This window comes from Enhydra lutris, unplaced genomic scaffold, assembly GCF_002288905.1.
Source record: "Enhydra lutris kenyoni isolate GAN:26980312 unplaced genomic scaffold, ASM228890v2 scaffoldscaffold4, whole genome shotgun sequence".
Lineage (NCBI taxonomy): Eukaryota > Metazoa > Chordata > Mammalia > Carnivora > Mustelidae > Enhydra > Enhydra lutris.
The window spans coordinates 18332815-18357798 of record NW_019154088.1 but is presented as its reverse complement, the minus strand read 5'-3'; the positions used below and the strand labels follow the sequence as shown (position 1 = coordinate 18357798).

The following is a 24984-nucleotide window of genomic DNA, read 5'->3' as shown; positions in this document are numbered from 1 at the left end:
GAAACAGGAAGATGTGGTGTGTACACACACACACACACACACACACACACACACACACACACACACACTGGAGTACTACAAAGCCATAAAAAGGATGAGACTGTGTAATTTGTGACAACATGGATGGACCTAAAGGGTATTATGCTAAATGAAACAAGTCAGATTGAGAAAGACAAATATCATATGATTTCACTCACATGCAGCACCAAAAGAAAACCCAAATGAATAAACAAACAAAAAGGAGAATCATACATGTAAATTTAGAGAACTGATAGTTGCCAGAGGGGAGGGGGAAGGGGAGGGGAAAATGGGTGAAAGCAAGTGGGAGACAGAACATAGGGAATATAGTCAATGATATAATAGTGTTGTATGGTGACCGATGGTAGCTACACTTGTGGCGAGCACAGCATAATGTATAAATTTACCTAATCACTATGCTGTACACCTGAAACTAATGTAACATTCTATTCAACTACACTCAAATACAAAAGTAAAAATGAAACACATACACACACACATTACTTGACAAAATCCTGAATTCTGAGAAAGTATGACTGCAGACACATTTTTCGTATTTAATGCATGAGTAAACTGAATCCTTCCACTTGATCTGGTGATCATTTACTGTAACAGAAAACTTAGGCATCTTTACATTGCTATAAACTTGTACTAATCCAAGGCAAATGAGGTATGGGTATACAGTATGATTACATCCATACATATACAGTTAAAAATGAAGAAACTAAACATTTAGTTTACTTTTTCTAGCTGCATAGGAGTTTGAACCTGGTGCTACATAGTGTGACCTAATTTCAGTATCAGTTAACTTTTAGAGGAAATCAGTAGCTCTACTGTGCAAAAATAACTTAGCAAATAAAAATGCAAAAATAAAAGGTACCTGCTGTTGCTTGAAATCAGGCCTTTTTTTGATAAGATTATAAACAGTCACATATTTCATATATAGTACATAGGCCTTTTCCTCATCACGATCTAATCTGCATTCTTCTGCTGTCTTGAAGATCTTCAGGGCACTCTGTACATAACTTCAATTAGAGAAAAAAATAATTAAAACACCTGACATAAAGGCAGGGGGGAAATCATGATAAGGTCTACAGAGACTCTTGGTAAGTGAATTTCATAATTCAGACTGCATGACTTTGTAAATGATACAAAGTTTCATATATGTTTGGATGCAACCTGAAAATTCCCCTATCCTACTAATAAATACTTCTGCTTCCTAACAGTTGTTTATATACCATTGAACTGTTCAAAATGCACTGAGCCCAGTTTTAAAAGATTTGCTATGATAGATAATCCTGAGACAAGTGGTCCTTGGGCAGTCATTTAATAGTCATACTCTACAATTAAGGAAGATAACTCCATACCACTTGCATTGAAGTAGGGGAGCTAAAATCTTTAGTTAATGTTTAATGTTAAGATACTTTTCAATTCTCCTCACCCCTTTCTAACTATGCTGTAAAAATCTCCCCACCTAAAATCCAAGAAACAAGGGGCAGGGAAAGAAACATGGGTTCAATCTTTTTACTTGGTTAAAGTCTTCTACAAAATGACCAAATTGCACTCTGATTCACTGGTGCTGGAAGGAAAAGAGATTTGAAGTCTAAAAATAAGTAATCTTAAAATCCCACTTTGGTAAATTTTAGGATTCTGTGGCATTCATTCTAAGGTCATCTGCCTGGTAAAGTCTTTAGAAAGCAAATTAATAAAATAGGCATTCCTTTGAGAGGAATTCAATCACTGAGGACTAAAGTTTTGGCAACCTAGTTATAGTACTAATGCTCATGTATAATGTGCTTTATCAATTTTATCTATACAGAGCAGTGTTTCTTGTTTTCTGTAATTTTCAATCTGCTCCACAATTAAAACATGAATTGATGAAGTTGGCCAGGCCAAGAACACCACATAAAGAACAGGGCCAAAGTTATATTTACGACCAAAGATATACCCTGCTTAGCATGTGTACAACCTGCCTAGCATGGCATCATGGTCCTAAAATACAGATAAATCAAACCAAAGCTAGTGAGCAGATTCTCTTTGGAAGAGTTTAGGAGTGGAAGCAACAGTCCTTGGGTTTTACATAAACTTCTTTCTCAACTTTTATCTAAACTTCTTTCACTCTGATGCATGTATATCTCACAAGCTTATATGTAGCAGACCAAGCTGAGATGGCCATAGAGTCACTGTGAGTATAGTGAAACAGCTAAAAATCCTAAAAGGATCCTACCGTTCTTTGATTAGTGCTATGCCATAGCAAGAACATGAAGAGGTATATTTAAAGAAGTCCTGCTGACATACCACTTCCTATGGAATCAAGGTGGTTCCAGAGCTAACCCAGACATGACTAGAATGAATTGATCTGTCTCAGGATTATGTGATATCTGAGAAAGCTTCAAGGTAGCTTTATCTTTCCCATTGTTTTCTATTTGAAGGTCATTCAGCAGAAGTTTTTTATTTATTTTTAATTTTTATTTATTTTAGAGAGCACCTATTTGAGAACAGGGTTATGGGGAGAGGGAGAGAGAATCTTAAGCAGGCTCCATGGGGGAGGGGGCAACTCTTCACAGGGTCCAAAATGGGGTTCAATCTCATGACCTGGAGATCACGACCTGAGCCCAAATCAAAAGTTGGAGAATTAACAGACTGAGCCATCCAAGCGCCCCATCAACAGAAGTTAAATAGAACTGTTTTCTCTGTTATCCCACCAATACTACCAACTTAGGTCAAGAAGTAGGCCAATCCTTCTCTTATTCTTCCTGTCCCTGAAAAGATCGGTTTTTTAAAAGCCCCTTTTGTCCTCTGTAATGGTTAGAAATATCAGTTCATTTTGGGATTTTCTTTTGTGACCTTCTTTAAAGTTCCTACTGTTCTCTCCTCTTCATCCCTGGTGTTTTGTTTTCTTTCCAGCTTCTATTTCCTTTAGAAAATGATGCATAAGGATGTCCCTGTGCATTCACAGGTCTCTTCAGATACCTCTTCACAGGTTCATTTGGGATCATATATATCATTTTTTTTAGAGTCTCCCATTTATGGAGGAGCCATGGAACACCTCTTTTCTGCTTTCTAAAATCTGCTTGCCCCAAGTCTGGGATATATGGCTGGCTAAATCCACCTTTCTTTCTGAAATCTCTATTTCCAACTCTATTAATATGTAGTTGCTTATCTCCAAATCTTCTCCTTTGTCTGTCAAAATTAATTCAGAAGAAAATTTCCACTATTGCCTCTTGTCCCATATCAGAGATAAAACTATCAAGTTAACAATTTTACTGATACCCTATTTTTAGCAATATTACTTTCAGTAAATACCAAAATACCTGGACCTCTCCCTATTATATTTTATCTCAGGACAGATTTTGTAATCATTATCAGTGAAGTATCATCTCTAGCCTCCACGTCAGCAGGAAAATAGACTGTGTGTCTTCAAAAATAAAAACCCATATATCATTACATTGAAAGTTCATGTCAAATTGGCACAAATTAATACTTTGCTAAATATTAGACAAAAAATACATGTTTCTCCTCTTTTAATCAAAGAAAGACTATGCTAGGATCATATCTTATATGTGAAATATACATGGATAAAAATGATTTTAATTAAAGTGTATCTATACTGTTTTATGAAAAGACATTAACTGTGGTTGAATGAATTTTGTAGAAACCTTGTAGTCTTTACCTCTTAAACTTATAATTGTTACACTGTCCAGAGAACAGAAAATATGCGTATCAGCAGAATATATATATATATTCTGCCAAAATAAAGCTAAGAACTTCTCTAAGGAGGTCTTTATTCATGTGATGATGCCATTTTTCAAATAAACTTCAAACTGACTACTTATCTAACCCACTTAATAATATGGAAATGAACTAAAAATTAATATGATTCAGTGAAACAAGCAAAGGATACATACTTCCTCGTGCTTATTTTCTCTGGTTTGACTTCTGTCTTCTTGTTGAGGTCTTTTAGTGAAGAACTGAGGTAGAGTTCTTTAGGAACTGAAGCCACAGCAGGCATGATGAATAATCTTTACTTTTCCACTTTCACAATGGTTGGTGTACTTCATTAAAAGCAGTTCTTTTCTGAAACAAAATGAACACAAATATTTCCAATTAACAACAAAATAAATGAACAGTTAAAAAGCATCAAAGTCCTAAACTAAGGTGGGCACGTGCTGTAATGAGTACTGGGTGTTATATACAAATAATGAATCATAGAACACTACATCAAAAACTAATGATGTACTGTATGGTGGCTAACATACATAATACAAAAATAAAATCTGAAAAAAAAAAAAAAAAGAGAGTTAATTTTAAATTATCTTGAGTATCCATTTTGGGAATTCAAGATATTCAGGTTATCAATAAATTAATTTTTTCATATGTTCATTAACTGAATGAATTATTATTTGTATCACTTTGTTTTAAGTATTAAGAATTTTCCTGTCAAAGGACTTAACAGAATAAGAGATTTTATATTTTTCTACTGCTAAATCTGTTACTAATATATAGATCACAAATAGAAAGAAATTTCATTTAGAAATATTTCCCTTCCTCATTGATAATACTAGCTAATAAAAACAAGCAAGCTGAACAAGTTAGTGGGGGATGGGGAGTAGGCAGGGCCCATTTATACAGATCTAGGGATATATGAACAGAATATACCCAAGTACTTTGGTTTCTCTAAGTCTTTGATGCTTTATTACGTTCTTTGTTCCTCCCATGCTCTAGTAAATTCTGACAAAGGAGATGGAGAAAGTATTAAACAAAATGAAGACAAGAGGAAGAAAAGCTGAATATCAATTAAGCTGTGTGTGTACATGTGCAGGAATGCATACAGATGCATACAGGAGATGCATAGGAGAGGACACCAAATAGGGAGTCCTGGCAAGATCCCAAGTGTTACCAAATGAAAACTTCAGAAGAATCCAATTAAATTTATACCATATTTCTTCTTTAAAGAACTAATTACAATTCAAATAAATACAGGTATACCTCATTTTATTTTGCTCCACTTTACTGTTCTTCACAGATACTGATTTTGTTACAAACTGAAGGTCTGTGGCAACACTGCATCAGGCAAGTCTTTTGGTTTCATTTTCCCAGTATTTGCTTACTTTGTGTCCATGCATGTATTACATTTCAGTAATGTTCACAATATTTCAAAACTTTTTATTATCGTATTTGTCAAAGTGATTTGTGATTAGTGATTTCGACTTACTGAAAGCTCAGATCATGGTTAGCATTTTTTAGCAATAAAGTATTTTTAATTAAGTTTTTAATTTTGATCCAGTTTAGTTAACATAAGTGCTGTATTTAGTTTCAAGTCTACAATATAGTGATTCAACAATTCTATACATTAGTGCTCTTCATGATTAAGTGTACCCTTTACTACATATTACGTATTTCACCCATTTCCCCACCACCTCCCCTCTGGTAACCATCAGCTTGTTTTCTCTAGTTAAGAGTCTGTTTCTTGGTTTGCCTTTTTTTCCTTTGCTTGTTTTGTGTCGGTGAAATAATATAGTTGTCTTTCTAAAAATTTTGCTTATGATTATATTCTCTAGTTCCATCCATATTATATTGTAAATAAAAAGATTTTTTTTTTAAGAGAGAGAGAGTGCATGTGATGGTGGGGGGTGGGGCGGTGAGGCAGGGCAAAGGGAGGAGGAGGAGAGAATCCTAAGCAGGCTCCATGCTCAGATTGGAGCCTGATGCAGAGCTCAATCTCATGACCCTGAGATGATGATCTGAGGCGATTATCAAGTCAGATGCTTAACCAACTGAGCTACCCAGCACCCCAAGATTTCATTCTTTTTTTATGGTTGAATAATACTCCATTTTTTATACACACACACACACACACACACACACACACACACACACACACACATCTTCTTTATCCATTCACCTATCAATGGACACTTGGGCTGATTCCATAATTTGGCTATTGTAAATAATGCTGCAATAAACAGAAGTGTATATACCCCTTTCAATTAGTATTTTTATATTTGGGGGGTAAATACCAGAGAATGCAGTTGCTGGATTGCAGCGTACTTCTATTTTTAATTTTTTGAGGAATTTCCAAACTGTTCTCCGGGGTGGTTGTACCAGTTTGCATTCCCACCAACAGTGCATAAGGATTGCTTTTTCTTCCCATCCTTGGCAACACTTGTTTCTTATGTTTTTAATTTTAGCCATTCTAACAGATGTGAGGTGATATCTTGCATTTCCCTGATGATGAGTGATACTGAGCATCTTTATATGTGTCTGCTGCCATCTACGTCTTTGAAGAAAAGTCTGCTCATGTCTTCTGCCCATTTTTTTTTTTTTTTAAGATTTTTATATGACAGAGATAGATCACAAGTAGGCAGAGAGAGAGGGGGAAGCAGGCTCCCCGCTAAGCAGAGAGCCCGATGCAGGGCTCAATCCCAGAACCCGGAGACCATGACCTGAGCTGACGGCAGAGGCTTAACCCACTGAGCCACCCAGATGCTCCTCTTCTGCCCAGTTTTTAATTGGATTATTGTTTTTGGGGTGTGGGGTTGTAGGAGTTCTTTATATATTTTGGATACTAACCCTTTATTGGATATGTCATTTGCAAATATCCTCTGTTATTCAGTAGGTTGCCTTTGTTTCCTTCTTAACCATGCAGCTTTTTACATTGATGTAGTTTCAACAGTTTATTTTTGCTCTTTCCCCTCTTGCCTCATGAGAAACAGAAAATGTTGCTATGGCCAATACCAGAGAAATCACTGCCTGTGATCTCTTCTAGGATTTTTAAGGTTTCAGGTCTCACAGTTAGATCTTTAATCCATTTTGAGTTGTGTGTGTGTGTGGCTAGAGAAAGTGGCCCAGTTTCATTCTTTCGCATTTAGCTATCCAGAGAGCCCAAAATTATTTGTTGAAGAGACTGTGTTCCCCCTGCCCCACACATACTGTACATTCTTGCCTCCTTTGTCAATGATTGACCATATAATTATGGATTGATTTCTGGGTATTCTAGTCTGGTCCACTGATCTACTGTCCATTAATCTACTGTCAAAACAGTGTCATACTGTTTTGGTTACTACAGCTTTGTAATAAAACCTGAAGTCTGGAACTCTATCTCCAGTTTTATCTTTTTCAAGATTGCCTTGGTTATTTGAGGTCCTTTGGGGTTCCACACAAATTTTAGGATTGTTTGTTCTAGTTCTATGGAAAATGTTGCTGGTATTTTGATAGAGATTACATTAAATCTGTGGATTGCCTTGGGTAGCATAAACATTTTAACGGTATTTGTTCTCCTAACCTATGGGCATGGAATGTCTTTCCATTTCTTTGTGTTGTCCTGAATTTTTTTCATCAATGTTTAATAGTTTTCAGAGCACAGGTCTCTCACATCCTTGGTTAAGTTTATTCCTAGATATTTTATTGGTTTTGGTGCAAATGTAAATGGAATTCTTTTCTTAATTTCATTTTCTGTCGCCTCACTATTAGCATACAGGAATGCTAACAGATTTCCATACATTGACTTTGTATCCTGTCACTTTACTGACTTATCAGTTGTAGTTCTTTTTCGGTGAAGTCTTTAGGGTATTCTATAAATAGTATCATGTCATCTGCAAATAATGAAAGTTCTACTTCTTCCTTATCAATTTGGATGACTTTATTTCTTTTTGTTGTCTAATTCCTGTGGCTAGGATTTCCAGTACTATGTTGAATAAAAGTGGTGAGAGTGGACATTCTTGTCTTGTTCCTGACCTTAGGGGAAAAGCTGTCTGTTTTTCCCCAGTAAGGATGGACATTACCTGTGGGTTTTTCACAGATAGCCTTTATTAAGTTGAGGTATGCTTCCCATAAACCTACTTTATTGAGAGTTTTTATCATGAATGGATGTTATATTTTGTCAAATGGTTTTTCTGCATCTGTTGGAATGACCATATTGTTTCTATTGTTCTTACTGATGTGATGTATCACGTTGACTGGTTTGTAAATATTAAGCTACCCTTGCATCCTGGGAATAAATCCACTTGATTGTGATGTATGATTTTTTAAATGTATTCTTGGATTCAGTTTGCTAATATTTTGTTGAGGATTTCTGCATCTATGTTTATTGGGATATATTGGCCTATAGAGCTCTTTTTTTGTGGTGTTTTTATCTGGTTTTGGTATCAGGATGGTACTGGCATCACAGAATAAATTTTGAAGTTTTCCTCTCTCCTATTTTTTGGAATAGTTTAAGAAGAATAGTATTAACCTTTCTTTAAATGTTTGGTAAATTTCTCCTGTGAAGTCATCTGGTCCTGGACTTTTGTATGTTGGGAGTTTTTCATTACTGACTCAATTTCCTTACTGGTAATTGGTCTGTTCAAATTTTCTCTCTCTTGCTGTTTTTATTTTGATAGGCTAAATGGTTCCAGGAATTTATCCATCTCTTCTAGGTTGTCCAATTTGTTGGCATATAATTTTTCATAATATCCCCTACAATTGTTTTTATTTTTGTGGTGTTGGTTATTTCTCCTCTTTCATTTGTACTTTTTTGCTTATTTGGGTCCTCCCTCCTTTTTCATCTGACCAGAAGTTTATCAATTTTGTTATCTTTTCAAAGAACCAGCTCCTAGTTTCATTTATCTGTTCTATTGCTTTTTTAGTTTCTGTATCATTTATTTCTAGTCTGTTATTTCCTTCCTTCTGCTGTTTTTAGGCATGTCTGTTCTTCTCCATGCTTCTTGAGGTAGCCCTGTATTGCTATAAACTTCCCCCTTTGAGCTGCTTTTGCTGCATCCCAAAGATTTTGGACCATTGTGTTTTCATTTTGTCTCCATGTAATTTTTTATTTCTTTTTTTTTTATTTTTTTGGATGACCCACTCATTATTTAGTAGCATTTTATTTCACCTCCATATATTTGTGGTCTTTCCAGATTTCTTCTTGTGGTTCATCAGAAAAGATGCACAGTATGATTCTGATCTTCCTGAATTTGTTGAGACTTGGTTTGTGGATTTATAAACGTGTATTCTAATGTTTTAGGATGGAATGTTCTGAATATATCTGGTAAATCCATCTAGTCCAATGGTCATTTAAAGCTACTGTTACCAGGTGCCCGGCTGGCTCAGTTGGAAGAGCCAGTGACTCCTGATCTTGGGGGTTTTGAGTTTGAGCCCCATGTTGGGTGCAGAGATTATTTAAGCAGTTAAAAACAAACAAACAAGCAAATAAATAAATAAAGCTACTATTTCTCTGTTGATTTTGTCTGGATGATCTCTCCATTGATGCAAATGGGGTGTTAAAGCCCCCTGTTGTTACTGTATTACTATTGATTATTTCTTACTGTTTTATGTATTTGGGAGCTCCCACGCTGGGTGCATATTTACAATTGTTATATCTTCTTGTTGGATGGTCCCCTTTGTGATTATTTCTCTGTCTGTGTTATACCCTTGTCTTAAAGCCTATGTTGTCCAACATAAAGTATTGCTGCCCTGGCTTTCTTCTGACATCCATCTGCATGGTAAATGTTTCTCCATCACCTCACTTCTATCTATCTATCTATTTATTTTTAGTTTACCAGAAAACAAGGGGTTTATTCGGGCATAGCAGAGAACTGCAATCTGAAGAAGTTACCTGTGGCAAACCCACAGGCACAGCTACCTCCATCCCCTCATTTTTAAAATGCAAGTGTCTTTTGGTCTGAAATGAGCCTCTTGCAGGCAGCATCTAGATGGGCCTTGTTTTATTAACCACTCTGCCACCCATGTTTTTTGATTGGAGTGTTTAGTCTACTTACATTCACAGTAATTATTGACAGATATGTAATTACTGACATTTTGTTACTTGTTTCGTACTTGTTTTTATAGATGTTTCTCTTATTCTTTCTTCTCTTGCTCTCTTTCATGGTTTTTTGGCTTTCTTTAGTGATATACCTGTATTCCATTTTGTTTTTTTGCATATCTCTTACTGGTTTTTGACTTGTGGTCACCATTAGGTTTGCATATAACATCTGCATAGCCATCCATATTAAGATGATGACTGCTTAAGTCTGAACCTATTCTTTACTCCCCTCCCACCTCATGTTTTAGGTATATGGTGTCACATTTTATATCCATTTATTTTATGAATATTTTAACTGATTTTTAAAGAAATACTTATTTTTACTGCTTTTCTGTTTTAAAAATTTTTTTATTAATATATAATGTATTATTTGTTTTAAGGGTACAGGTCTGTGATTCATCAGTCTTAACACAATTCACAGCACTTACCATAGCACATACTCTCCCCAAGGTCTATCACCCAGCTACCCCATCCTTCCCAACTCCCTCCTCCACTCCAGCAACCTTCAGTTTGTTTCCTGAGATTGAGGATTGAGTCTCTATGCTTTGTCTCCCTCTCTGGTTTTGTCTTCTTTTCATTTTTCCATCCCTTCCCCTATGATCCTCTGTCTTGTTTCTCAAATTCCTCATATCAGTGAGATCATAAGATAATTGCCTTTCTCTAACTTATTTTGCTTAGCATAATAGCCTCTAGTTTCATCCATGTTGTTGCAAATGGCAAGATTTCAATTTTTGATGGCTGCATAATATTCGTGTGTGTGTGTGTGTGTGTGTGTGTGTGTGTGTGTGTGTGTGTTTACAACACATCTTCTTTTGGATAGAGTATTCTTGGCTGCAGATTTTTTCCTTTCAGCACTTTGAATACATCATGTCACTCTTTTCTGGCCTGCAAAGTTCCTGCTGCAAAATATGCTGACAGCTTTATGCGATTTCCTTTTTCTCTGAAGCTTTAAAATTTTTTCTTTACTACTACTTTTCGCTTTTTTAATTACCATGTGTCTTGATGTGGACCTCCTTGCATTGAATTTTTGGGGACAATCTCCGTGCTTCTATACCTGGGTATGTTTCCTTCCCCAGATTAGGGAAGTTTTCAGCTAATATTTCTTCAAATAAATTTTCTGCCCCCTTATTTTTTCTTCTTCTGGGATCCCGATAATGTGAATGTTACTAGACTTTGATAGAGTCACCGAGTTCCTAAGACTTCTCAATTTATGAAATTTTCCATCCTCTCCTTTGCTCACCTTGATTACTTTCCATTACTGTCTTCTTTTCATTTCTCTGCTTCATCTATCCTACTTATTTCATCAAATGTATTTTTAATCTCATTTATTGTGTTCTTGATATCTGATTCTCTTTTCTCTTTGCTAAGAGTCTCACTGATGTCCTCTACTCTTTTCTCAAGTCCAGTAAGTATTTCTGTGATAATTACTTTAAATTTTCTATCATGTGTATTGCTTAGGTCTCTTGGTGTGGTTCTTTCCTTTGGGACATATTTCTCTATCTCCTCATTTTGTTTAATTCTCTGTGTCTGTTTCTGTGTGTTCGGAAAGTCAGCTACATCTCTTGCTCTTCACAGTAACAGCCTTATGAAGAAAAGGTCCTATAGTGCCCTGTGTCCAACGTCCCCTGTTCCCCAGAGCCTCATGCTTCAAGAATTGTCTCCTATGTGTGTTATATGTGCTCTATTATTGAGACGTGGCCTCTTTTTCCTTCTGTCCAGTGGTCGGCAGAGGCTCTCTTTGCCTGTTATAGGCAGTGCTTGGTCCCAGGTTGGGTGGGGTATGTTTTAACAAGGTATGTTGTGGTCTGCTTGCAAAATGAGATGTACCACTGCTGCTGCCTGAGGTCCCACAAAATGCAAGGGTCAGGAGACAAAATGTTGGTGGGGTTTTCACTCGTATTCCAAGGCAGGGGGACTGCAGTGCCCAGACCAAGCCAAGTGTGACTGGAAAGGGAAGATCTGCTGAAGCGCAGGGATAGCACTTAGTAAGCAAGTTAAGCAGTGAATGTTGGTACTGTGCTGATTATTGAAGCTGGCAGTGTGTTTATACTGGGGGGAAGGGGAAGGAAATGGCATGTGCCAGCCCCTTTGTTCCTGATGTGTTATCCCTGCGATCCCTGGCTCTCCAGGCTACACTCTGAGATGAGTAAATCACTCTCCCTCCTGTTTGCCTCCAATATTTTTCAAACTACTGCTTCCAGGCTGTAGCTCTGCAGACTGTTTGTTGTGCTGTCTCTTTAAGGTTGGGGACCCCACTTCCTAATGTCCTCCTGGCTCTTCCAGAACCAAGCTGGCTGATTTTTAAAATTCCAGGCGGTAAGTCCCACTGGTTGTAGGAACTCACAAAATGCAGCTCCTCTCACTTTCAAAGCAAATGGTAATGGGAAATCATCTTCCCTGTGGGCTCATTGGTGTGAAAGTCTCTTCCTTGCCCCACCAACAGTTCCCTCCCCACCACAGACAGCTGCTCTTGATTCATGTCTTTGCCCTTCCTACCATCTTTGATGTGGCCTCTTCTGTATCTTTAGTTGTGGAGTTTGTTCTGCCAGTCTTCAAACTGTTTTCTGGGTTATTTATGCTAATGTGAGTGTTATCTAGTATTACCCCTGGGACAAGGTGCACTTAGGGTCCTCCTATTCCACCATCTTCCCAGTCAGCAATAAAGTATTTTTTTAATTAAGGACTGTACATTTTTTTAGACATAATGCTATCACACACTAACGAGACTACAATACAGTGTAAACATAACTTTTATATGTACTGCGAAACAAAAAAATTCATTTGATTCTTTTTATTGTGATATTTCTTCTATTGCAGTGATCTGGAACTGAACTCATAATACCTCCAAAGTATGCCTGTAGTTACATAAATGCATTTAAGAGATTATAACTTTCCCCCCCATCACCTCACTATCTTAATGTTCTTTATTTTACCAGTTCACTTTTATTAGATAAATGGTCATCCATGAATATCTAATCCTGAAAAGCTGAGTAAGGGGGGAAAAGGCATCTGTTCACCTATGTGAAACTCCAAAGGTGTCCTGATTTGCTTTGATTCGAGTCATGTTTTATACTAATGCTCTGGATTTCTTGAAAATCATCCCTTCTAACCCTGTGAAATTAACCCACTGTCTTAGTCACCAAACCTAGCTCATATGTTACATTTTAAAAATGGTTATTTTTTCCCCAACTATACTTACTCCATGTATCTACAAACATATGCTTAAGCAAACACTTTATTTAGTAATTTCAGATCTATGCATTTAGAGACTATGATCTCATATGTAAGTACTTTTACTCTTTTCCCTCCAGTCTGCATTGTGTCTAAAGCTACAGTGATAGGAGAGAAAAAAAACTTCTGGACCACACCATCAAACCCAAATGGATCAACAAACGTTAAATATGTCCTCCTAGTTAGATATCTAATTCATTAACATCTCATCACCAAACCACCTAAGAGTGCCCAGTAACTAAAGAGTATCATAGGGATCCCTTGGATTTCCTCACAATTACAGAGACAACAACATCATCTGAGTATCTTAACCTGCAAAAAACACTATGCTATGTGTTAAAGACATAACAAGTATATAAGACATGGTCCTTGACATCCCAGGATAAACAGTTTAACCAGAGAACACCCTTTCATCCCACACCCACCACATTCTCACATCCTGCCTATCCCCCCAATAAGTGAAAAAGTAGGAATACATATAACATCATTTGTGTAAAGTTTAAAAACAAACTAAATTGAACGGTGTACTGCTTAAGGATACAAATAAGGTATCCTATAAAGACAGACAGGAAATGATAAACAGAAAATTCTATTTCTGGGGAGGGAGAGGATGTAATCAGGAGGCAAACATACAAGGAGCTTTAGGAATATCAGTAAGGTTTTAGTCCTCAAGTTGGGTGGCACATTCAAAAGTGATCACAGGGTAATCATTTTACTATAATGCTTTATAATATATAAAAGAACATAAGTAACATACTTTACATATACTTCATAAAAATTTTTAAAGAAAACTATTATTGCATAATAATGCAAATACAAATAAAAATGTGCAATAACTTATAAACATGAAAATACCCAGACACATGTGAAAGTTAGGAAGTAAGGGTAAATCAAGTGAACACAAAATATGTATGTTTTAAAATAATGATTTAGGAGCGCCTGGGTGGCTCAGTGGGTTAAAGCCTCTGCCTTCAGCTCAGGTCATGATCCCAGGGTCCTGGGATCGAGCCCCGCATCGGGCTCTCTGCTTAGCGGGGAGCCTACTTCCTCCATTCTCTCTCTCTGCTGATCTCTGTCTACTTGTGATCTCTGTCTGTCAAATAAATAAGTAAAATCTTTAAAATAAATAAATAAATACTGTTTTTAAAAATATATTTGAATACTGGAAGAGCCTGATACATAAAACTTTTGGAGTACAGACAGCTTCCACACAGTGGTGTGAATGGAATCAAGAATATGAGCATTAGGCAATAAAGAAATGGAAACAACAAAACCACAAACACACTGGCAATAAAAGAGACTGTTAGGATAGAGTGGGATGGTGCTCCAGGAACATGATTTCTACTGAAATATAAAAAGCAACAGTTGGGGCGCCTGAGTGGCTCAGTGGGTTAGAGCCTCTGCCTTCGGCTCAGGTCATGATCCCAGGGTCCTGGGATCGAGCCCCGTATCGGGCTCTCTGCTTAGCGGGGAACCTGCTTCTTCCTCTCCCTCCTGCCTGCCTCTCTGACTACTTGTAATAATTGTTGACAAAAAAAAAAAAAAAAAAAAAAAGCAACAGTTGAGGAGAAATACATTTGACTAAGGGAAGGCAAGGTAAGGTCAAGATACTATCTCTTCAGGAAGGTGTTTAAGGAAACCTGTGGTAAAGGCAGGGCACATTGGAGTTGGGGCTATTATGAGGGCCAGAGGACAGTAAGATAATAGTAACACGAACTACTCTTGACTTTTCTGGCCTCAACCAGTTCAGCTAAGATCTGAAGCTTACTTAAGCAACAGAAAGCCATCATTTGCTCCCTTGATACAGGCTACCTCTCGAAATGTAATTCCCCAAGAGCCCAATCATTTTTTGTTGGTGATACCACTAAGTATACTAAGAAAGGGACTGAAGCCAGAATTAGGCAGCCAGGTACCAGAGTCTGAGAGTATCAGTTTTTCCAGTTCTATCCTCTATTTGGGTCACAAGGGCTAGTGGTCTAACCACAGAATGTATGTTCAAAAAGTCAGAGTCTATTTTGTTGATTCATGACAATTGGGTTTCTAATTGGGAAAATCGGGCTTTTCTAGGCTGGGAAAAGAAAGCTACTGATTCAAAATAAAGGTCTTAAAATAAAGGTCTTAAATAAGGTCTTAAAATAAAGGTCTAGAATATATTCTCAGATGAATTTTTTTTTTCATGATTACCTTTAAAGCTTGGATCCTTGAAAAACAATGTAAAATCTACATGTGCTACCTAGATAACTTAAAATAGTAAACCATTAGCTATCTCAAGGTTAAATTCAATTCAAACATTCACAGATATCCTGCTGTATAGAAAACATTGTGTTTCCCGGAACTCAAACATTAGATATGATACCTTTCCCCAAACGTTTAAAAAAACCTAATGTGTAAGAAAAAGTTGTAAGCAGTGGTAATATAACACAGTAAGATATCCAACTATAATGAATTAAAAATAATGTACAATAAGAAAAATTAAGAACGAAGATTAAGTATGACTGGAGGCATCTTAGAAAAGACAAGCATTTTGTAAATCTTGGTAGGAGAAAGGCTTTTGATAGAGAAGATGTACCGTATGAGGGGGAAAAAAAATCAAGACGTAAAGAACATCTTTAGGAACTAACCAATACAGAGAATAAGCAAGGATCTACCAGACAGGAAAGCCTGGAAAAATAGTTAGGGAACAGAAAACAGAAGACCTTGAATGTCACAATAAAGCATTAACTTTGTTTTCTAAAGGTAATAGAGAACCATAAGGTTCTGAAGAAGAGTTATGTGATCCAAACTGAAATGCTACAGAGTTAGGCTTCAAAAGACAAGACAAGGAAGATACTAGTAATCTATATAATGATCCTAAGGAAAGACGATGAAGGTCAGAACTAGGGCAGGAGAGATGGAATGGAGGAGGCAGATACATGAGACACTGCAAAGATAGAGGCCTTGGCTAACAATTAGACACATGGAGGGAAGGTACAGGGATAAGATTATAGTGACAAAGTTTTTACTCAGAGTTTATTTATTTTTTCTTAAGATTTTATTTATTTGACACAGAGAGAGATCACAAGTAGGCAGAGAGGCAGGCAGAGAGAGAGGGGGAAGCAGGCTCACCGCCGAGCAGAGAGTCTGATGCGGGGCTCGATCCCAGGACCCTGAGATCATGACCTAAGCCGAAGGCAGAGGCCTAACCCACTGAGCCACCAGGCGCCCCTTTACTCAGAGTTTAAAGTTAACTTTTCTATCCTTAGTTTATTTTTAAGAAGTTCTTTTTTATTTTTTTTTTAAATTTTGCTTATTTTAGAGAGAGGGAGGGAAAGAGAGAGCACAAGCAGAGAGAGGGGCAACCAGACTCCATGCTGAGTGTGGCTTGATCTCACAACCCTGAAATCATGACCTGAGCTGAAATCAAGAGTCGGACGCTCAACTGACTGAGTCAGCTAGGTGCCCCTCAGTAATCTCTACATCCAGTGTGAGGGTCAAACTTACAATGCCTAGATCAAGAGCAGCACATTCTACTTACTTGAGCCAGGCAGGTGCCCCTGTCCTTATATGATTTTTGAGAACAGCTGAAATAAGTAACAATTTTCTCTGATAATATCATCAAGGAACCACAGTTGTTTTCATTTTCTTTCACAAAATTATATAAGTTACCCTGTCAAATAAGATGCCTGGTGTTAAAAATACTTACAGCATTGCCTTAATTACTGTTTGAGCCTCTACAATCACAGATTTCAGCAGAAGCCAAAGTATAATATAAAGGGTATTAATCAAATGAGAAAGCAAAGAAGGATACACATACAACCTAAATCTATGTGAAATTTAATGTGCTAAATTCTTGATAAGTTATTCTGCTGCACTTTGTCTTTAAAACGATTTCAAAATAGGTTGACATAAAATAAATTAAGGCCAGTATGACTGAATGAATTCACAATTTCTTAATTTTGGCTGCACCAGTAAAAACAAGGAAAAGAGCAGCAACAGTTTTTTTGTTGTTGTAACAATCCTACTGATATTTACAAAAGAATATTCAGTAAGTATAGAACTAAAATAATTTATAGAACCTACTTGTTTATATCTAGAACTTGTTTATATCTAGAACATATAACTTATTAAAACTACGTTATGCTTCAAAGAGTTAAAAAAATAAATAAAAACAAAGTACATGTGAGAAAAATTAAAGTTCTTCTAAAAATGTATTTTCTTAAGATATGTAAACCTGATAAAGGTGAAATACTTCAGCTTTAGTCACACAGCAATGCTTCAAAAGTGAAATCCAGACAGTGCTGAAAATTAGTTAACAAAATGGGGGGGGGGGAAGGCATATGTATCCCCCTCTCTGTTGATGACAGCCTTTTTATTCTTTCAAAAGAGAAAGAGTAGAGATTGGATAGATGACTTGAACCACAGAGTGAAGATTAAAAAAATAAAAGGGTGAAGACTGAGGTTTGTAGTCATTCAAACTGGTCCTGATATCTTAACTAGTGCTTCACACCAGCCACTACCTTGGTCTTTGGCAAAGGACAGCAAAGTCTGTCTCTACTGGGCATCTATCATCTCAGTCCATTTCTGTCCTTAAACAGCAACAGCACTCTTCTGATTGCCTTAAATAACCCATTCTATACTCATTCTAGTTTAAATGCCACAGACAAGTAAGTATTCATGAAATGTTTTAAAGTAATCCTAAAGTATTAAGAAGGCTCAACCCTTTTAAGAATTCGTCACTGCTAAAACTTTTGGCATTTTCTGAGCATCTACTATGTGTCTAGCACTGAGCTAATAACTGTGAGAGCAGTGTTGTTGTTGCTTTTAAGATTTATTGATTTGAGAGGGAGGCAGAGAAAAAAAGAGGGAGGGGGAGAAGTGGCAGATGGAGAGGGAGAGAATCCCAAGCAGAATCCCCACTGAGCACAGAGCTCAACACAGGGGCTTGATCCCACCACCCTAAGATCATGACCTGAGCTGAAACCAAGAGTCGAATGCTTTACCAACTGAGCCACCCAGGTGGCTGGAGGGCAGTGTTTTCAAATCCATTTAGAAGGTCACAATCGGCATTTAAAAAATAAAATTGAAGAGAAAATATCACAGCATGTCACATATAGTAAGGTTAAGTATTGTTTCATGAAACTTCAGTTGGGTTGTATATGTGTATGCATATAACACTGGGTTGAAAGGTAAAATGTATTTCTTTCCATAGGTTACAACTGAGAAAGTGTAAAAGTTCTACAGAGCAATGCTACTTCAAGTGTGGCCCACTGGCGAGAGACAGTTGGGGGACTGTTACAAGTCTGTGACAAAATAAGAAATTTATGACAGATGTAAATCAAGTAAGCACGCAGAACTTTTCATAGTAGCAAGAACTTTCTGTGAAGAAAGGAGTCTACTAATTTATACTGTGGTACAGGCTGAATTCAAGTCTATAACACAGACTGGCTACTTTGAGTGACACTGCTCTAGGGGATAAAGAGTACCACAGGGCTTCTTTTTTTTTTTTTTTAAAGATTTTATTTATTTATTTATTTGACAGAGAGAGAGATCACAAGTAGATGGAGAGGCAGGCAGAGAGAGAGAGAGAGAGAGAGGGAAGCAGGTTCCCTGCCGAGCAGAGAACCCGATGCGGGACTCGATCCCAGGACCCTGAGATCATGACCTGAGCCGAAGGCAGCGGCTTAACCCACTGAGCCACCCAGGCGCCCCTACCACAGGGCTTCTGATCCAAATGTCTTAGTTACCAAGACCAAGCTAATATCTATTAAATAATAAGCCAACAATTAATTGCTATACCATATATTAATATGTGACTCCAGTCACTGGGAAGTCAAAAGGAGAGAAAATTTGGTATAGCTTCTTCCAGACTAGAATGCACACTCTCTGTGCTGTTCCCTCTTCCTTCAAGGACCAACTTAAGTTCCACTTCTTCCATCCTTGATAGTCCCAATTATGGGGAGTTCATTTCTTGGTCTAAATTTTATGGTACGTATAATCTGGTATGTGTAACGTAATGTGTGGTATGTATGGTATGTATAATGTCATTGACTCAGTACTGTATTTCAAACAAATGACAATTATGACTAGTTTTTAAGACCCTCATAACTATGAAGTGCTTATGATAACATGATGAGGCAGAGACAGAAACTAGCCCTAAAGGTAATATTTAGCTACGGACTGAGTAAGAAAGAGGGGTATTCCAGAAAAAGGAAACCCACATGAACAAAGACACAAAATGAGGAATTAGTATGGGAAGGCAATGAGAAAAATAAGGAATACTATAGGGATTACAAATCCTTCTCAATTCATGATGTGGTTATGTCCCAATAAATCCATCATAAGTTGAAAATACTGTTAAGTAAAAAAATATGTGTAATATACCTAATCTAACAAACATCAGAGCTTAGACAAGCATTACCTTAAACATGCTCAGGACACTTCATTAGCCAATAGTTGGGCAAAACCATCTATCACAAAGCCCATTTTATTATAAAGTGTTAAATATCTCATGTAATTTACTGAATAATATACTGAAAGTGAAAAACAGAATAGTTGGAAGTTTATCAGTTGTTTACCCCCACCATCTCACAGCTGACTGGGCAATGTGGCTCACTACCACTGCCCAGTACCACCACATACTGCTGCCTGGGAAAAATCAAAATTCAAAATATGAAGTACAGTTCCTATTGAACATGTATTACTTTTACACAATCATAAAGTTGAAAAATCCTAGGTCAAACTATTGTAAGCTGAGGACCATCAGTACAGGGAAATAATCAATTTGATCAAGGGATTACGAATACATATCTTCTTTACAGGTCACTACTTTGACATGCTAGATCCCTAGTGCCGACCTCAGTCCTTACAGTCAACACTTATTAACTGTTGGCTAATAATAAATTATATTAGGTAAGGAGATAGAGTCATATTATGGAGGGCTTTTGAAGCCATCAAGAATTGTTTATAATTTATTCAGCAGGAAATAAGCCAGTTCTTGAAGGGGAAAATGATACCTCAGGGCAGGTCAAAGTGGGGATATGCCAGATGGATTTGAAGGAAATAGAACAAGGAATAATACTTTGGATAAGAATATCCAGGCCACTGCAGGCCACTGCAAAAAAGAACACAAAAAGGTAGAAACATGCTTTTGTTTCTGACTGACTGAAGCAGAAAATCTTCTCTTGTGCATACACACACACAGAACGGTAGTGCTGTTAACAAAAACAACAACAACAACAAAACAACGTTAGTTTAAAAAACTGATTAGTTTATAGCAGCATTTCTCAACCAGGCACTACTGCTATTTTGAACGAGATAAAACTTTGCTACAGGAGGCTGCCCTGTGCATTGCAGGATATTTAGCAGCATCCCTGGCCCTACCCACTAGATGCCAGTAGTAATTCATTCCCCTCCAGTAGTGACAACCAAAAATGTCTCCAGACATTACTGAATGTCCCCTAGTGGGCAAAATTACTCCCAAATAAGAATCCCTGATTTACAGGAAATTTTGAACATGTACGCAGATGGAACAACATCTAAAGATGCCTTGACAGAGATGTAAATGTAAGTAGAGATTGGGTCCACAGAGATACCAGACAAATATTAAACCAACTATTAAGGCATTAATGTTAATTTTGATAATCCCTATTGTTTTGGGAAATAACAAAGTACTGACACTTAAATGATGTATTATCTAGGGTAGGATATCTGTCTTACGTTTATGTATATTTTTAAACTTCTAGAGTAGTTTTTAAAACACAGACATTATTTATACTAGTAACTAAAATCAGGAGAATGAATCAACAAGGAAATGAGATCTTGTTTCTCTAAAGCTGACAAGATATTTGAAAGGCTTGGTGGGGAGGAAGATGAAGGAGAATGTTCCCCAAAAAGGAAGAAACAGAAAACCAGGGAAGTGCAATATGATGGAAACCACAGAAAAAGAACTTCAATCAACTTTTATAAAGTTCTTACAAAGCAGAAAAAGTAAAGTAACTAGTCCTAGTTCTGAAGATTAACTATATAAACTATCTTCTTGGCAAACACTTGGGAGAACCTACATCTGTTCAAGCTGCAGTGTCAGGAACTATGGGGAATATAAAAAATATACCTCCTGGGGTGTCTGGGTGGCTCAGTAGTTAAGTGTCTGACTTGATCTCAGCTCAGGTCTTGATCTCAGGGTCGTGAGTTCAAGCCCCGTGTGGGGCTCCACGCTAAGTGTGACGTCTACTTAAAAAAAAAAGCTAGGTGTGGAGTCTACTTAAAAAAAAAAAAAGAAAAAGAAAGAAAAAAATATATATATCCTAACAAAGTTTCTACCTCTTAAGGTGAAAGGTAAGCTAACAATGTTAATACAAAGCCAAGTATCATCAGACAGGTACTAACAAACCATGCCAAAATCTGTAGCTTTTATAAGACTATTCCTAGAAAAAACCCAGAAGGGTAACTGTTTTCCATAACAGGTGTCTACTTACATTATAACCCTAATCCATTTCATAATTCTCTTACTCCTTATCTCCTTAAATTTTTTAGCACATGCAAAATAGATGAGTAGGGAACCAGATCATACTTAGTACGTAGGGAAAAAAAAGAAAAAAAAAAAAAAAAGACATGGTTCTCATTCTTAGCCATGTATTAGAATCACCTACAGAACTACAAAATAACAATGCCCAGAACCTACTCCTAAATGGTTAAATCAGAATCTCAGAACATGGGACTTGCACACAGATATTTTTTAAAAGCTCCTCAGGTAAATTCTAACACTCAGTCAAGGCAGAGATCCATGGACATAAAAAATGGATATAAACATGTTACTAGAAGTAGTAAAACAGTATGAAGAGGACAAATAGGTTCTAGCTGAAATTAACATTTTAAGTCATTTAATTTCCAGGATATAAAAATTATGAGAAATCATTTTCATTTTTAAAATTCTGTAACTAAGAAATTAAAATAAAACTTTCAAGATTCCTAGATGAATAACTTCTAAAGGACTCTTTGTTTCGAAACTGGTATTACAATGTGTAACAATTTCATTTCACTATATTAGAAAGACATACATTATTTGTATGTTTCAGAGAATTTAGGACCATCAAAAACTAAACTAATTTTCAGAGGAGACACTGACTTTATTCACTACACTTGAGTATGGTTTTATTTGAATTAGTATGGTGATAAATATGGAATTCCAAATAAGCTTATGTATAACATTTATTAATTTACTATAAGCTTTATATTATAGAAGCATTGTAGGTCTTAGTCTCATTTTCCATTATTACATGACTTTGAGCAAATTCCTTAAATCCTCCCTCCAACACTAATTGCTACTCCTCAGTTTACCTCCATGTGCAAAATGGGAAACAATTATCTGCTTCTACAGAGTCCTCATAGATATCAAATGAAAAAGTACATACAGAAAAAATGCTCTGAAAATTATGTGCCATGAAAATACAAAATATTATGGTTAAAGAAATCAGAAGCATACCTTATACCTTATCCTGCATCTACTATTAAATCCAAAATTACTTTAATACAACTTTATCAATAAAATTATGGTAGGTTAAAGATGGCCACAAATTCTTTAATATTCTTCTCTCCAAAGTATCTAGGTGTTTATCATCTGGTGGGACAGAGGGCTCTGATTGCTCTAACAGAGAATGTTGGAAGTAATGCTATGCCAATTTCTGGGTTCAAGCTAAGAGACAGCTTCCACTTCTGCCTCTTTAAATACTTGCTTTTGAAACTCAAACTCATGCTATGAGAAGTCCAAGCCCCATGAAAAGGCCATGTGCCAGCACTCCAGGTGACATCCCTAGCTGAACTACCAGCCAACATCAACTGCCATTCATGCAAATGAGCCTTCGATGTCCAACTCAGTTAAGCTTTCAGATAACTTCAACCCTAGCTGCCCCACAAATGCATGAAACTCTTAAGTGAGAACCAACCAGCTGACTCCAATTAGCCAGAGAAATATAACCGATAAAACATAATAGTTTGAAGCTACTTTGTTTGATTTGTTATACAGCAATAGGTAATAAGGACAATAATAAAGATTTTTAAAAAATGTTTCCTTAAGTATATCCAATTTGATTAGCAACTCATATTTGATGGGCACATTTTTCCTTTAATCTCTACAAAAATAACTGCATCTTCATGATGAAAAATTCATAATGGAAATACAATGCTAGACATTTTATGGAAAAAATTTGATGCGCTGGATTTATTTTCCAACTACCTTACTTTACAAAAGCCATTTTGGATCTTTCCCAGTATGTTCATATTAATAAACAAAGAGTTACAATGATTATTAAAGGTTAAGTAAATATATAAAGTTAAATACTGAAAGACATCTTTAAAATGTTAGTTTTTCTCATGCATTGTTTTCTCAAAGAATACGACACATACCTACGTATTTATATGCAATTAATGCATATTTATGTCATTAATAACAAGTTGTTGTTTTACTATTACAGGGTTCCTACTATCTAATTTTAAAGATGCACCCAATGTGTCACAAGAAAAAGAATACACATTTCAAGGCAGCCACAGCAATAGAATAAAGGCATAACACAACCTACATCACCTTTCAGATAAAATGTTCCAATACTGTGGAGTCATGACAAACTATCTAAAGACATTCAACCATTAATCTTAACCAGAATCTGTTGAAATGCAAAATCTGCTTACATAGCAAAGCCGCAGACCAAACCTTTTAGGTACAGTTCCTTAACAAATACCACTTGACGCTTTTAATGGCTGCAGCAAAAGATACACAAAACTAAGACTGCTTGCAGATTCACAAAGAGTAACATCCCTTTCATCTGAAACCCTCAGGGTGCTTAACGAATATTAAATACCTTCAGGTAAATATTTTGTTAGTGATTAAGTGACTTGCTTCAAGGTCACAGAATGAACTGGAGAAAAGAATTAAACCCAGAAGTGTAGTCTGCAGCTCTATGTATAAATGAACAGCACTGCGATTCAGGGTTCTGAAATCTCCAAGGTGGAGTGGAGGTGAAATTAACTTGTCCCACAACTCTAGGAGAGGGACTACATTTTAGCAAAGAAAAGCTTTTATTTAGAGAAATCATAATTTTAACTGATGGGCTTATAGGTTCTTTAAGCCCACACCTGGACTTCATTAAAACTAAGTTTGATTGGGACAGAGAAGATATTGGGAACCCCTCTGAGGGTCTGTATTAAAGGCCTGGGACTGTAGTTCGATAGCAAAAAATTAGAAAACGGAGGCCAAAGGAAGGAGGTCAAAGTCGGGTCTAAATGTTGAAAGAGAACAAGGAATGGTCAAGGCCACCTTCTAAGGCCGGAAAACCTGAAAAAAACTACACGAAAGTCACTGGACAACCCTAGGTAGGCAGCGGGAAAGACTCGAGATCGGGCCCTTCCTCTAAAAGCCGATTCTAGGTTCGGGGTTGTCCCACCCCTCTCGGCGGACAGGACTTGTCTCCCCGGTGACCAGCAGCTTGTGAAAAGAAAGGGTGTCCAATGAAGCAGGCTACCCGAGGAACAAAGGCCAGGACCCAGACCCACACTCACCGTGGCGCCGGGAGCGCTTCACTAACGCCGCCCTCCTCTCCAAAGGTCCATCTTCCCGCAACTCGAAGAATTAGCCTTCCCCAGCCCGACGGAAACCAGCCCAACTCATCCCCTTTTCCCAGTCTGCACTGCGTTGCGACGCGTCGCGTCTCCGACGTCACGGATGGGAGGGGCTACGCGCGCGCGCCCGTCTGTGACTGCTTCCTCTTCCGCAGTCGTGCTCACAACAGGGAGGTGGGAGGGTTAAAGAGGACTTCACAGGTGGGCGGCGAGGGCAGGGCCCAAGCTAGACTAAGCTTCTGTGAGCTTCCCCACCTGTCTCGTTGGTCCAGTGTTTGTTGGGCTTTTTCGATCACCCTTGTGTTATTCCTGTTCTGGCCTTTGCTGCAGCGGAGGCAGGGACT

The 24984-nt window shown here is 37.2% G+C and overlaps 1 protein-coding gene across 1 annotated transcript in view; it reads right to left on the bottom strand.

Annotated features, from left to right (window-relative positions):
* Positions 1-24696, bottom strand: part of LOC111160514 (ubiquitin specific peptidase 8) — a 72473-nt gene extending 47777 nt beyond the window's left edge. The window contains exons 1-3 of the mRNA XM_022523668.1: positions 24581-24696; positions 3927-4095; positions 899-1043 (exon numbers count right to left, since the gene is read on the bottom strand). Coding sequence (XP_022379376.1) covers positions 899-1043; positions 3927-4030 — 249 coding nt within the window. The 5' untranslated portion in view covers positions 4031-4095; positions 24581-24696. The remainder of the gene's footprint in view (positions 1-898; positions 1044-3926; positions 4096-24580) is intronic.
* Positions 24697-24984: the final 288 nt, after the last annotated feature.